The following is a 14,885-nucleotide window of genomic DNA, read 5'->3' on the forward strand; positions in this document are numbered from 1 at the left end:
CCAGGCTGGAGTACAGTGGCGTGATCTTGGCTCACTGCAACCTCCATCTCCTGGGTTCAGGCAATTTTCCAGCCTCAGCCTCCCGAGGAGCTGGGATTACAGGCACCCGCCACCACACCTGGCTAATTTTTGTATTTTTAGTAGAGACGGGGTTTCACCATGTTGACCAGGCTGGTCTTGACCTCCTGACCTCAAGTGATCCACCCACCTCAGCCTCCCCAAGTGCTGGGATTACAGGCATGAGCCACCACACCTGGCCTGGCCCTTGCTTTTTTGATACAGCCATTCCACTTTCCATGGCCTTTCTTTTCACCTTTCTTGGTCACTTATCATAAACCACATACATTACTTATTTCTTGTTTTTCATCTTCAGTCTCTTTTGCCCTACACTCATGGCAACCTCTGCCTCCTGGGTTCAAGCAATTCTCCTTCCTCAGCCTCCCAAGTAGCTGGAATTGTAGGCATGCATCACCACGCCCAGCTAATTTTTGTATTTTTAGTTGAGACGGGGTTTCACCATGTTGGCCAGGCTGGTCTCAAACTCCTGAGCTCAAGTGATCCACCTGCCTCGGCTTCCCAAAGTTCTGGCATTACAGGCATGAGCCACTACGCCCGACGATCTTTTGCCCTACACTTTCTATTAGCTCCTAATCCAAGTTATTTTTAGCCTACACGTTCAAGGCCCAATTAATAAACAAGTTGCAGCCATTGGACAAGATGCCACTCTGCTAACCAGATAACTGACCTAAGCTTTATTCTGTATCTAAAAACAGGGATGGGCCTCATGCTGGCTTATAGATCTGCATTTTAGACCAAAAATAGTGTTTGAACCTTGAAGTCCTCTTCATACTTAAAGGGGGCCTTTGGCTGGCCAGGCATGGTGGCTCATGCTGTAAACCCAGCACTTTCGGAGGCCAATGTGGGAGGATCCCTTGAACTCAGTAGTTCAAGACCAGCCTGAGCCACATAGTGAGACCTCATCTCTATAAAAAATTTTTTAAATTAACCAGGTATGGTATTGCAGGCCTTTAGTTCTAGCTACCTGAGCCCAAAAGATGGAGGAAGGCTTGAGCCCAGGAGATGAAAGGCTGCAGTAAGTATGTATTGTACCACTGCACTCCAGCCTGGGTGACAGAGTGAGACCCTGTTTTTGTTTTTTTTTGTTTTTTGTTTTTTTTTTTTTTAAAGGTGACTTTTGGCTTGATTGTAGTGCTAACTTGACTATACTATAAAATACTTAATAGATTTTAATTGATTTTCTGGGTTTAGGGAGAACATTCAGTGATGTTAAATCCCCATAGTACTACTCTACTTCATTAACATTGCAGAACCCTCTGTATTTAATATAAGAAATGATACTGCGAAGTAGACATCCCTGATTAAGTAACTTGAGATAACTGATCAGTTTTACATGTATTTTACTAGTGTGTACTGAGTAGAAAGTAATTAACACCGTCTTAAACTTTGATTATGTTGTTTTCACAAAGAGCAGTCTTTGTTGGATTTGAAATCATTGCTTCGATATTCTAGAAAATCTTGTTTTTGTTAAACATGGGCAGTAACTTACTATTTTTGTATAGTTTTTATCATCTTACCACCACCCTGTTTTAAAAGTAAAAAGTAATTGTCAGATTACTTTGACTTTAGAAGTACCTTTTCACTTGCCTTAGAATCTTCATTACTTTGAGCCCACACTCCACCTCTTATTGGAACTTCATGAAGAATGATGCTGGATTTCACTCTGTCACCCAGGCTAGAGACCAGGGGTCTGATCATAGCTTACTGCATCCTTGACCTCCTGGGTTCAGACAGTCCTCCCACCTTAGCCTCCCAGTTAGCTGGGACTAGGTGCGTGCCACCACACCCAGGTAGTTTTTTTACTTTTTCATAGAGACAGGGTCTCACTATGTTTCGCAGGCTGATGTCAAACTCTTGGGCTCAAGCAATCCTCCCGCCTCAGCCTCCCAAATTGTTGGGATTATAGGCATGAGCACCACTGTGCCTGGCCCATAACCATTTCTTTTTTTTTCTTTTTTTTTTTTTTTTTTGAGACAGAGTCTATTGCCTCAGCCTCCCGAGTAGCTGGGATTACAGGTGCCTGCCACCACACCCGACTAATTTTTGTATTTTTAGTAGAGACAGGGTTTCACTGTATTGGCGAGGCTGGTCTCAAACTCCTGACCTCAGGTGATCCACTCACCTCGGCCTCCCAAAATGTTGGGATTACAGGTGTGAGCCACTGCACCCGGCCCCCCATAACCATTTCTTATGTGACTCTATTCTCCTGCGAGACCAAACTAGTTGCCAGTGCCCCAAACATGTTGAATAACTTCACACCTTTATACATGCTATCCTTCTTCCAAACAGACTGTCTTTATTCAGTATGGTAGGCTCCTACTCCTTCAAGATCCAGTTAAAAGCAAGGCATGGTGGTGTGTGCCATAGTCCCATTTAATAGGGAGTCTGAGAGAGGAGGATTGCTTGACCCCAGAGTTCAAGACCCATCCTGGTAACACAGCAAGACCATTTCAACTCCAGCTCAGATACTTTCTGTGATGCCTTCCTAACTCTGTTCTTACTCCAGGAGAATGATTTCTTCTTCATTCCTACCACAGTACTTCACTAATTAGAGCTCTTGACATTTAACATTGTAGTTACTTACATATAATAAGTTTGCCCTATTCATCTATCTTTTTTTTTTTTTTTTTTTCCTTTGAGATGGAAGTTTTGCTCTGTTGCCCAGGCTGGAATGCAATGATGCAATCTTGGCTTACTGCAACCTCTGCCTCCTGGGTTCAATTGATTCTCCTGCCTCAGCCTCCTGAGTAGCTGGGATTACAGGCGCCTGCCACCATACCTGGCTAATTTTTGTATTTTTAGTAGAGACAAGGTTTCATCATGTTAGCCAGGCTGGTCTCGAACTCTTGACCTCAGGTGATCCACCTGCCTCAGCCTCCCAAACTGAGATTACAGGTGAGACACTGCGCCTGGCTTTTATTGGTCTTATTCATATAACAACGTACTTGGCACATAATAGCCTATCAAACATGTATTGGAAAAAGAAATTACTTATTTCTGTTTAAGCATTCAGATAATCTAGATCTCAATAATAAACTAAAACAGGAAGACGGGGGAAAGAAGATAAGAAAGGTTAGAAATCACCAACCCTGGGCTGGGCGCAGTGGCTCACACCTGTAATCCCAGCACTTTGAGAGGCCGAGGCAGGCGGATCACAAGGTCAGGAGATCAAGATCATCCTGGCTAACACGGTGAAACCCCGTCTCCACTAAAAAATACAAAAAATTAGCCAGGTGTGGTAGCAGGCGCCTGTAGTCCCAGCTACTCGAGGCTGAGGCAGGAGAATGGCATGAACCCGGGAGGCAGAGCTTGCAGTGAGCCGAGATTGTGCCACTGCACTCCAGCCTAGGCTGCAGAGCAAGACTCCGTGTCAAAAAAAAAAAAAAGAAATTACCAACTCTGGTCCAGGCACTATGGCCAACACCTATAATCCCAGCACTTTTGGAGGCCGAGGTGGGTGGATCACTTGAGCCCAGGAGTTCGATACCAGCCTAGGCAACATAGTGAGACCCTATCTCCATCAAAAATAAAAAAAATTAGCTGGGTGTGGAGGCACACACCTGTGGTCCCAGCCATTTGGGAGGCTGAAGCAGGAGGATCACGTCAGCCTGGGAGGCAGAAGCTGCAGTGAGCCAAAATCATGCCACTGCACTCCAGCCTGGTCTGTGAGACCCTGTCTCAAATTACCAACTCTGGCCAGGTGCAGTGGTTCATGCCATTCATCCTAGCATTTTAGGAGGCCAAGGTGGGCAGATTGCTTGAGCCCAGGAGTTCAAGACCAGCCTGGGCAACATAGTGAGACCCTGTCTCAATTTAAAAAAGAGAGAAAAAGAAGAAAAGAAATTACTAACTCTTCTCTCTATCTCTTCATGCCAACTTCATCACTTTGTACTCTTATTTCACCTTGCAGGTGGTGAGGATCCAGGAAAGCCAAGCCATGCCATGTTAAAGAATGGCCATACCACCCCTGTAGGGAATGCTACATCATCTAGTCCAGTCCAAGTAGAGGAAGAGCCAGTAAGATTAGCAAGTCTTAGGAAAGCTATTCCAGAAGAGGACCTAAAGAAACGACTAGGTAAGAAACTCTGGATTTTTTAGTTTAAGAGCCATAGGCCAGTTATTCTCCTTTACATAAGGGGTTTGCAAGAGAACAGGGAAAAGTAAAATCTAGAGAGAATTACATTCTCCTTTAGCAATACCTTAATTAGCAACTTTAAGGGGAATTTCCTCCCCTGCTCCACTTTTATTCACAAAATACCAAATTTGTGATCCTCAAGAAGGGAAGAGGATGTTAAGTATCAGATACCTATAGGATTTTTTCCAGCTACACATCCCACTTCTTTCACCCAAGGAATTTTGTTGTGGCTCTCCTCCAGTAGCCTAGCCCTAGTGTGAAGAATCACTACCACAATGAGCATCTCTTACTGAGCCTTTCTTACTGACATTTCCTAAGTATGGGGAGGTTGGGAGGCATCGAGAACAGTAACCTATAAGCTAATCTGTAAATTAATTGGTGAAATTGGCCATAAATTCATAGATGTGTTAGCTTTTTCAGTCTCTCTTGTTACTCTCTCTTCCCTTTTTATATCATACATGTTATTACACAGGCTCAACTGGAAGCCAGCCTAATTCTGAAGCAGAGTCTGTTCCTGAGAATGTACCCAAACCACCTTTACTTCCTCCCAAAAGAGCCTTGTCCTCTTCTTATGAAGCAAATGAAGGGCAAGCAAAGGATGCCACTTCCTCTGGCGGCATGGCAAGGTTCATCATCTCCACCTCCATCACCACAGCACCTGCTGCCACCACTGCTGCCACAAGCCTCGCAAAGACTGTTAATCTCTCTGTCACTCCTTCCCCAGCACCCAGGATTCTGCCTGCTGCTCCTGCCAGCACTAACACTACTGCTACCCTAAGCCTCACTCATATGGTCCCTGCCAAGCAGCCCCCTATCCCTCCCCCTAAACCAACTCACAGAAATAGCAACCCTGTCATTGGTAAGTAAGTCTTTAGGCTTCTGGTGTTTTGGGTTTGGTTTGATGTTGGATGGTTATTTTATTGGATAACTGGTATAATATTGATGGTCTCTGAGAATTTTCCATATCTTGTCCCTTTGAATGACCTCAATATGGAGAAAAGTCTTAGGTTAAGAAAAAATAGGCTGGGTGCAGTGGCTCACACCTGTAATCCCAGCACTTTGGGAGGCCGAGGTGGATGGATCACAACAAGGAGAGGAGATCAAGACCATCCTGGCTAACATGGTGAAACCCCATCTCTACTAAAAATACAAAAAATTAGCCGGGCATGGTGGCACGTGCCTGTAGTCACAGCTACTTGGGAGGCTGAGGCAAGAGAATTGCTTGAACCCAGGAGGCGGAGGTTGTAGTGAGCCGAGATTGTGCACTCCAGCCTGGGCGACAGAGAGACTCCTTCTCAAAAAAACAAAAACAAACAAAAAAAGTCGTGAAACTGAGGCAGATGGCCATAAATGTAAACATCACTAAGATTAGATTTAAGTTTGGGGGGTTTTAATCTACTTTTTAATCTAATATTTAATCTGTTTTTCTAAAACAATGATTCCAAAACACTATATTTGTGTGTGTGTGTGTGTGTGTGTGTGTGTGTGTGTGTGTGTGTATAGTTGGACTGGATATGTGAAGACCATAACAGATTCCACCTGCATGGAGTTATCTGTGGCAGTTGTTGAAAAACTTAGAATAATGCCTCAGCTCACAAGGGGCAAGGCAAACTTTTCTTTTTTTTTATTTTTATTTTTTTTTTTTGAGACGGAGTCTCGCTCTGCCGCCCAGGCTAGAGTGCTGTGGCCGGATCTCAGCTCACTGCAAGCTCCGCCTCCCAGGTTCACACCATTCTCCTGCCTCAGCCTCCCGAGTAGCTGGGACTACAGGCGCCCACCACCTCGCCCGGCTAATTTTTTTGTATTTTTTAGTAGAGACGGGGTTTCACCGTGTTAGCCAGGATGGTCTCGATCTCCTGACCTCGTGATCTGCCCATCTCGGCCTCCCAAAGTGCTGGGATTACAGGCTTGAGCCACCGCACCCAGCCAAGGCAAACTTTTCAAATGAGAATTTGTTTAATCTAGGCCAGGCACGGTGGCTCAAGCCTGTAATCCCAGCACTTTGGGAGGCCGAGATGGGCGGATCACGAGGTCAGGAGATCGAGACCATCCTGGCTAATACGGTGAAACCCCGTCTCTACTAAAAAATACAAAAAACTAGTCGGGCAGGTGGCGGGCACCTATAGTCCCAGCTACTCAGGAGGCTGAGGCAGGAGAATGGTGTGAACCCGGGAGGCAGAGCTTGCAGTCAGTGGAGATCGTGCCACTGCACTCCAGCCTGGGCGACAGAGCGAGACTCCGTCTCAAAAAAAAAAAAAAAGAAAAAAATAATTTGTTTAATCTACTTAAAACTACCTATGCCTTCCATAAGCATAAATGAGTCTAGTAGATAAAAGGATGATTCTGTAGATGTCAGTGGAACTTGGGATTCAGTGTCTGGCATAGTTATTTTCATAGGGAACTGCAGAAGGTATTACTTAAATTGTTCTGAGAAAAATTATGTTTTATCTTGGGAGAGTTAAGAATGCTATTCTTATATAAAAATAAGTGATGGTAGAGAAAGCAGGGAACATGATCAGTAAATTTGTATGGGTTTAGTAAATTTTTTGCATTTACCCAAAGTTAAGTCTACTTTCTTTATATAAATGTACAATTTCTTAGAAGAATTTTCAAGAAAGGGAGAGGAAAGCTAATGAGTGCTTCAAAGCTAATAAAAATGTAGTTTTTTCAGGAAAAATGATACTAGGCTTAGTACTGTTTAAAGTTCTTGTTCAGGATTGAATGAATGAATAAAAACTATACTCATTAAATATTTAATATCACCAAGTTGGGTGGAGTGAATCAAACCTTGAAAAACAGGCTTAGAATATTTTATGAGTATGACAGTTTGGAGTAGCTTGATGAAAACAGGGTGAAGTTGTTATTACCACCACTTTGGAAGGATAGTGTCATGTTGACTTACCTGTGAGGAACTTGGGGAGCCTTCACATACTTATTTTCAAAACTACCTTGTGCTGCAGGAAACCGATTTTATCTTTTCTATAGGTAGGGCAATTAGAACATGAAGACATTGTGTGTGATTCATTCAAGGTTGTAGGCTGGGCGTGGTGACTCATGCCTGTAATCCCAGCACTTTGGGAGGCGGATCACCTGATGTCAGGAGTTCAAGACCAGCTGGCCAACATGGCGAAACCCCATCTCCACTAAAAATACAAAAAATTAGCTGGGCATGGTGGCAGGCACCTGTAATCCCAGCTACTCGGGAAGCTGAGGCAGGAGAATTGCTTGAACCCGGGAGGCAGACACTGCAGTGAGCTGAGATTGTGCCACTGCACTCTAGCCTGGGCAACAAGAGCGAAACTCCATCTCAAAAAAAAAAAAAAAAGGTTGTAGTTAGTGAAAGATAGAAACTGAACATAGGCTTTTCAACTCTCAGGTCCAGACCTCTGTTCCTTACAGTAGTGTTCGCAAACTGGTGTTCTCCTCAGGATCACCTAGAAAGCTTATGATAACAGACTGCTGGATGCTTCCCCTAGAGTTTCTGATTTTAGTAAGTCTGGGATGGGCTTGAGAATTTACCTTTCTAATAGGTTCCCAGATGATACTGATGTTGCTGTCCAGGGAGCACACATTGAGAGCCTCTGTGCTAGACCAATGGAATACCACCCTTTTCAAATTAAGGCAACATATAAAATTATCATTTGTGTATGATACCCTGGACTAAACTGCAGAGCTCATTCTTGGCTTGAGTTAAATAGCCCAAAACAATAGACCTTGTAACTGAGGAATCAGTATTAGTCCATGAGGGGTCCTCAGCAGAAGAAGAAAAATAGAACAGTTCACAGAGCATTACTTAGAGCTAAATAGATTTAATTTAACGGACTCTCTTTTATTCTAAAATTATAATCTTCGTAATCCTTTGGGGTTAAAATGCCATTTCTTTCACAAAAGGATTATGTTCATAAATGGTTTACTTAATATCAAGCCTTATTTGGAAATCTTAGAAAATGACAACCTCAATAAAAAAACTAGAAAAAAAACCCAACAATCTAAGGTTGATCAAGATTTTTTTTATTGTTTTAGTCACTGAAATCCAAAAGTTTGGAAACCATTGCTTCAGAAGTACTACTGTCTTCTCATTGGTATAACATGGAGTATTAGGACTAAGGAAAAACTACTAGCAATAGCTGAACAGGTGAAAGGGAATTATTACCCATCCCGGAAACACTCTGGAATTTTTCCACAAAACTACAGCCAGATGCTGTTGTCAGGGTATATGTACCGGAATTTACTTCCTTAACATATATGCCTTCCTCAGATTACCAAATATAATTTCATCTTATTAATTCAAAAGTAAAAATATTCATTTATGGTCTCATCAGGAATGAGTTTTGTTGTAGATGGAATAGCTAACAGCTGTTTTAAGAGAATCAGCAAAAATCCAATCTTTCCAAAAATATATCTTTCACTGCTCCTAAAATTCCTATTTTTAGAATCTTTTTGTGTATGTATGCAGTGTTTTTCTTTCTTTTTTTTTTTTTTTTTTTTTTTTTTTGAGATAGAGTCTCGCTCTGCCGCCCGGGCTGGAGTGCAGTGGCCGGATCTCAGCTCACTTCAGCTCACTGCAAGCTCCGCCTCCCGGGTTCATGCCATTCTCCTGCCTCAGCCCCCCGAGTAGCTGGGACTACAGGCGCCCGCCACCACGCCCGGCTAGTTTTTTTTTTTTTTGTATTTTTTAGTAGAGACGGGGTTTCACTGTGTTAGCCAGGATAGTCTCGATCTCCTGACCTCGTGATCCACCCGTCTCGGCCTCCCAAAGTGCTGGGATTACAGGCTTGAGCCACCGCGCCCGGCCTACAGTGTTTTTCTTTTTTTTTCTTTTTTTTTTTTTTTTGAGACGGAGTCTCACTCTGTCGCCCAGGCTGGAGTGCAGTGGCCGGATCTCAGCTCACTGCAAGCTCCGCCTCCCGGGTTTACGCCATTCTCCTGCCTCAGCCTCCCAAGTAGTTGGGACTACAGGCGCCCGCCAACTCGCCCGGCTAGTTTTTTGTATTTTTTAGTAGAGACAGGGTTTCGCCGTGTTAGCTAGGTTGGTCTCGATCTCCTGACCTCGCGATCCACCCGTCTCGGCCTCCCAAAGTGCTGGGATTACAGGCTTGAGCCACCGCGCCCGGCCTACAGTGTTTTTCTAGAAAGCCTTTTTAAAAATTTATTTATGGTGCCAGGCACGGTGGCTCACACCTGTAATCCCAGCACTTTGGGAGACCGAGGTGGGCAGATCGTTTGAGGCCCAGAGTTTGAGACCAGCCTAGGCAACATGGCGAAACCCCGTCTCTACTAAAAATACAAAAAATGATCTGGGCATGGTGGTGCATGCCTGTAATCCCAGCTACTCAGGAGACTGAGGCAGGAGAGTCACTTGAACCTGTGAAGTGGCGGTTGCATTGAGCCAAAACTGCACCACTGTACTCCAACCTAGGCAACAGAGCGAGACTCTGTCTCAAAAAAAAGAAAAAAAAGAAAGTATTTATAATGAGTGACATTAAAACATTATAAAATTAGGCCAGTCACAGTGGCTCATGCCTATAATCCCAACATTTGGGGAGGCCGAGGTGGAAAGATCACTTGAGGCCAGGAGTTCGAGACTAGCCTGAGCAACGTAGCAAGACCCCATCTCTATAAAATATTTAAAAATTAGCTGGGCATGGTGACATGTGCCTGTAATTCTAGCTACTTGGGAGGTTGAGGTAAGAGGATTGGGTAAGCACAGGAGTTCAAGGCTGCAGTGAGTTATGATTATACTACTACACTCCAGCCTGGGTAACAGAGTGACATCCTGTCTCTAAAAAAAAAAAAGGCTGGGTATGGCTAGTTGGCTCACACCTGTAGTACCAACACTTTGGGAGGCTGAGGCAGGTAGCATACTTGAGCCCAGGAGTTTGAGACCAGCCTAGACAATGTGGAGAAACCCATCTCTACAAAAAGTAACCCCCATAAAATTAGCTAGGCATGGTGGCACTTGTCTATAGTCCCAGCTACTTGGGAGGCTGAGGTGGGAGGATCACCTGAGCCCAGGGAGGTTAAAACTGAAGTGAGCCGTGACTGCGCCACTGCACTCCAGTGACACAGTGAGACCCTAAAATAATTTAATTTAAAAATAAAAATAAATTTAAAAAGAAAAGAGGCTGGGTGTGGTGGCTCACATCCATAATCCCAGCACTTTGGGAGGCTGAGGTGGGCCTACCACAGGAGCCCAGGAGCTCAAGACCAGCCTGGGCAGCATAGTGAGACCTTGTCTCTACTAAAAATTAAAATTTAGCCAAGCATGGTGGCATCGACCTGTAGTCCTAGCTACTTGGGAGGCTGTAGCAAGAGGATCACTTCAACCCAGGAGATTGGGGCTGCAGTGAGCTATTATTCATGCCACTGCACTCCAGCCTGGGCAACAGAGGGAGACCTTGTTTCAAAAGAAAAAAGAAGAATTGGCCGGGCGCGGTGGCTCAAGCCTGTAATCCCAGCACTTTGGGAGGCCGAGACGGGCAGATCACGAGGTCAGGAGATCAAGACCATCCTGGCTAACACGGTGAAACCCCGTCTCTACTAAAAAAATACAAAAAACTAGCCGGGCGAGGTGGCGGGTGCCTGTAGTCCCAGCTACTCAGGAGCCTGAGGCAGGAGAATGGCGTAAACCTGGGAGGCGGAGCTTGCAGTGAGCTGAGATCCGGCCACTGCACTCCAGCCTGGGCGACAGAGCGAGACTCCGTCTCAAAAAAAAAAGAAGAATTATAAAATTAGCTAGCCTTGGCCAGGCACAGTGGCACACACCTGTAATCCCAGCACTTTGGGAGGCCGAGGTGGGTGGATCACCTGGGGTTGGGAGTTCAAGACCAGCCTGACCGACATAGAGAAACCCGTCTCTACTAAAAATACAAAAAATTAGCCGGGCGTGGTGGCACATGCCTATAATCCCAGCTACTTGGGAGGCTCAGGTAGGAGAATCACTTGAACCTAGGAGGTAGACGTTGTGGTTAGCTGAGATGGTGCCATTGCACTCCAGCCTGGGCAACAAGAGCGAAACTCTGTCTCAAAAAAGAAAAAAATAATTAGCCTTTTACTTTGAACGTCTCCAATTTTGGGGATTTAGGACAAATACAGTTTTATTTAAGGGAAGTTTTTGAGACTGTTTGAGAATACTGAATGGGATGAAAATAAAAATAAAGGGTTTGAGTAGGTTAGAGGTTGGTGATCAAAAGAACTACTTTTTTTTTTTTGCTTTCAGCAGGGAAAAAATGACTACTCTAATTATTTTACCAGTTTTGCTCCTGTGTGATCTGATGATCCACTTTTACAGGTCATCTGCAGCCCTCCAAAGGGATTTTGCTGAAACAACAACACCTTTACTGAGTCATTGTGGGCTTTGGTGAAACCATAGGAATATATACTGTCGTGATACAGGGTGAGGGCTTCTCATCTCATAAGCATATATTGAGGGTCCACTAGACGCCAGGTACTGTGCACAGCCCTGTGGATGATATGTTGATGGAGACAAGGTTGCCGTGCCATCAAGGAGCCCATCATATAGTGGAGAGTGAACATGGGAAGCTGAGTTGCAAAGGGAACATAAGAGGTGTACACACTAATAAAAATTAGAGACAGTAGGCCGGGCATGGTGACTCACACCTGTAATCCCAGCATTTTGGGAGGCTAAGGGGGGCAGATCACGAGGTCAGGAGATTGAGACCATCCTGGCTAACACAGTGAAACCCCGTCTCTACTAAAAATACAAAAAAAATTTAGCTGGGCTTGGTGGCGGGCGCCTGTAATCCCAGCTACTCGGGAGGCTGAGGCAGGAGAATGGCGTGAACCCAGGAGGCAGAGCTTGCAGTGAGCCGAGATCGTGCCACTGCACTCCAGCCTGGGCGACAGAGTGAGACTCCGTCTCAAAAATATAAAATTAAAAAAAGTAATAAATAGAGACAGTAGGATGCAGTCAAATAGTCAGAGACCTGGATACTAACTGAGTCCATGCCAGTTTGTAGTATGATCTTGGGCAAAGTCGCCTAACTTCTGTGGCCTCGCTTTTTCCTTCTGAAAAATGGTAAAGATGCTATCTTGTTTCCCCTGTCACCTCAGGTGGTAGAAGGAGAATATGACTTCAAGGACAGAAAACACTTTGATTTCTTCAAAGGACTTTGCAATTGCTATAAAAATTCAAGATGTCAGTATTGATAGTTTTATAACACAGAGCTGAGATACCGAGATATCATTATCAGGATATGGTAACAATACCCACTAATACTTATTTTATGCTATCTGAATGTTTAATTTTTTTAATGAAGTACTGTTATACAAAATAACTTTTTTTTTTTTTTTTTTTGAGTCAGAATCTTGCGCTGTCCAGCCTGGAGTGCGGTGGCGTGACCTTGGCTCACTGTAGCCTCTGCCTCCCAGGTTCAAGAGATTCTTGTGCCTCAGCCTCTCCCAAGTAGCTGGGATTACAGGTGTCTGCCACTACACCTAGCTAATTTTTGTTTTTTTGTTGTTGTTGTTGTTTTTGTTTTTTAAGTAGACGGGGTTTCATCATCTTGGCCAGGCTGGTCTCGAACTCCTGTCCTCAAGTAATCTGCCCACCTCGGCCTCCCAAAGTATTGGGATTACAGGTGTGAGCCACCGTGCCCAGCCACAAAATAACTTTTTGTCAGATGTTTTTGTCTCTATTCATATTAACTACACCAAGATCAAGTTACAAAAAGTTGTCAGCCGGGTGCCTTGGCTCACGCCTGTGATCCCAACACTTTGAGAGGCCAAGGCAGGTGGATCATTTGAGGTCAGGAGTTCGAGACCAGCCTGGCCAACATGGTGAAACCCCATCTCTACTAAAAATACAAAAATTAGCCAGGCCATAGTGGCATGTGCCTGTAATCTCAGCTACTTGGTAGGCTGAGGCAGGAGAATCACTTGAGCCTGGGAGGCAGAGGTTGCGGTAAGCCGAGATCATGCCACTGCACTCCAGTCTGGGTGAGAGAGTGAGACCCTGTCTCAAAAAAAAAAAAAAAATTGTCATGTCTGTTGTCATAGCAATGAAGTAAGCTATTCATCAGTCTTCACCTCTGTACATTTATTAGACTTTCTATTTGAATAAATATAAACTTCGTTTCAGGATAAAATATGTAGGAAATGGCAAAACTATGAAATTATTTAACTTGCTTGAAAGATTAAAACTGAACTCAACTTTAATTCTAGGCCCTGGGCCAGCCCTTCAAAGCATTGAAAAGTCATGTGAAATTGATGTGTTGCTCTCTCTTTTCCAGCTGAATTGTCCCAAGCAATAAACAGTGGTACATTGTTATCAAAACCGTCCCCACCCTTACCACCTAAGAGAGGCATTCCATCGACCTCAGTACCCACCTTGGAGTCTGCTGCTGCCATCACCACAAAAACACCAAGTGATGAAAGAGAGAAAAGCACATGTTCTATGGGCTCAGAACTGCTATCAATGATCTCACCTCACTCTCCGTCCCCCCCACTGCCTGCTCATATACCTCCAGAGCCTCCACGCACCCCTCCATTCTCTGCTAAGACTTTTAAAGTTGTGCCAGAAATTGAGTTTCCACCATCCATAGATCTACACCAGGAGATTCCCCAGCAGGAAGATCAGAAAAAGGAAGTCCCCAAGAGGATATTGGACCAGAACTTTGGGGAGCCCCATATACCCTCTAGGTTGCCTCCACTCCCACTGCATATTCGAATCCAGCAGGCCCTCACCAGCCCACTTCCCATGACTCCTCCTCTGGAGGGTTCTCACAGAGCTCACTCGTTGCTCTTTGAAAACAGTGACAGCTTTTCTGAGGACAGCAGTACGCTGGGTCGGACCAGGTCTCTTCCCATCACTATTGAAATGCTGAAAGTGTAAGTGCCTTTAAAGCTTGCCTCTTGTTTCTCCTTTACTCTAGATAGCCCTGCTTGGAAAAAATTAGTCATAGAAAGAAAATGTAGGCCGGGCGCGGTGGCTCACGCCTGTAATCCCAGCACTTTGGGATGCCAAGATGGGCGGATCACGAGGTCAGGAGATCGAGACTGTCCTGGCTAACATGGTGAAACCCCCTCTCTACTAAAAAAATACAAAAATTAGCCGGGTGCGGTGGCGGGCGCCTGAAGTCCCAGCTATACTGGAGGCTGAGGCAGAAGAATGGCTTGAACCTGGGAGGCAGAGCTTGCAGTGAGTGGAGATGGCGCCACTGCACTCCAGCCTAGGCAACAAAGCGAGACTCCGTCTCAAAAAAAAAAGAAAGAAAGAAAGAAAGAAAATGTGGGCCAGGCACGGTGGCCCACAACTGTAAGCCCAGCACTTTGGGAGGCTGAGGTGAATGGATCGATCACCTGAGGTCAGGAGTTCAAGACTAGCCTGGCCAATATAGTAAAGCCCTGTCTCTATGAAAATAACAAAAATTAGCCAGGCGTGGTGGCGCACACCTGTAATCGCGGCTACTTGGGAGGCTGAGGCAGGAGAATTGCTTTAACTGGGAGGTGGAGGTTGCAGTGAGCCAAGATTGTGCCACTGTACTCCAGCCTGGGCAACAGCAAGATTCTGTCTCAAAGAAAAAAAGAAAATGTGAATAAAGGTTTTTTTTTTTTTTTTTTTTTTTTCTGAGATAGAGTCCTGCTCTGTCACCCAGGCTGGAATGCAGTGGCACAATCTCAGCTTACTGTAACCTCTGTCGCCCAAGTTCAA

At 44.8% G+C, this 14,885-nt stretch overlaps 1 protein-coding gene across 7 annotated transcripts in view; it reads left to right on the forward strand.

The window, feature by feature from the left end:
• The window catches only part of PHACTR4 (phosphatase and actin regulator 4), a 144,877-nt gene that overhangs the window by 99,702 nt on the left and 30,290 nt on the right, over positions 1-14,885 (forward strand). For all 7 annotated transcript variants that reach the window (XM_010380347.2, XM_030941839.1, XM_010380346.2 and 4 more), the window contains 3 exons: positions 3,989-4,153; positions 4,686-5,072; positions 13,465-14,062. In XM_010380347.2, the coding sequence (XP_010378649.2) occupies positions 3,989-4,153; positions 4,686-5,072; positions 13,465-14,062 (1,150 nt within the window). The remainder of the gene's footprint in view (positions 1-3,988; positions 4,154-4,685; positions 5,073-13,464; positions 14,063-14,885) is intronic.

The sequence above is a fragment of the Rhinopithecus roxellana genome, chromosome 12 (genome assembly GCF_007565055.1).
Source record: "Rhinopithecus roxellana isolate Shanxi Qingling chromosome 12, ASM756505v1, whole genome shotgun sequence".
Taxonomy (NCBI): domain Eukaryota; kingdom Metazoa; phylum Chordata; class Mammalia; order Primates; family Cercopithecidae; genus Rhinopithecus; species Rhinopithecus roxellana.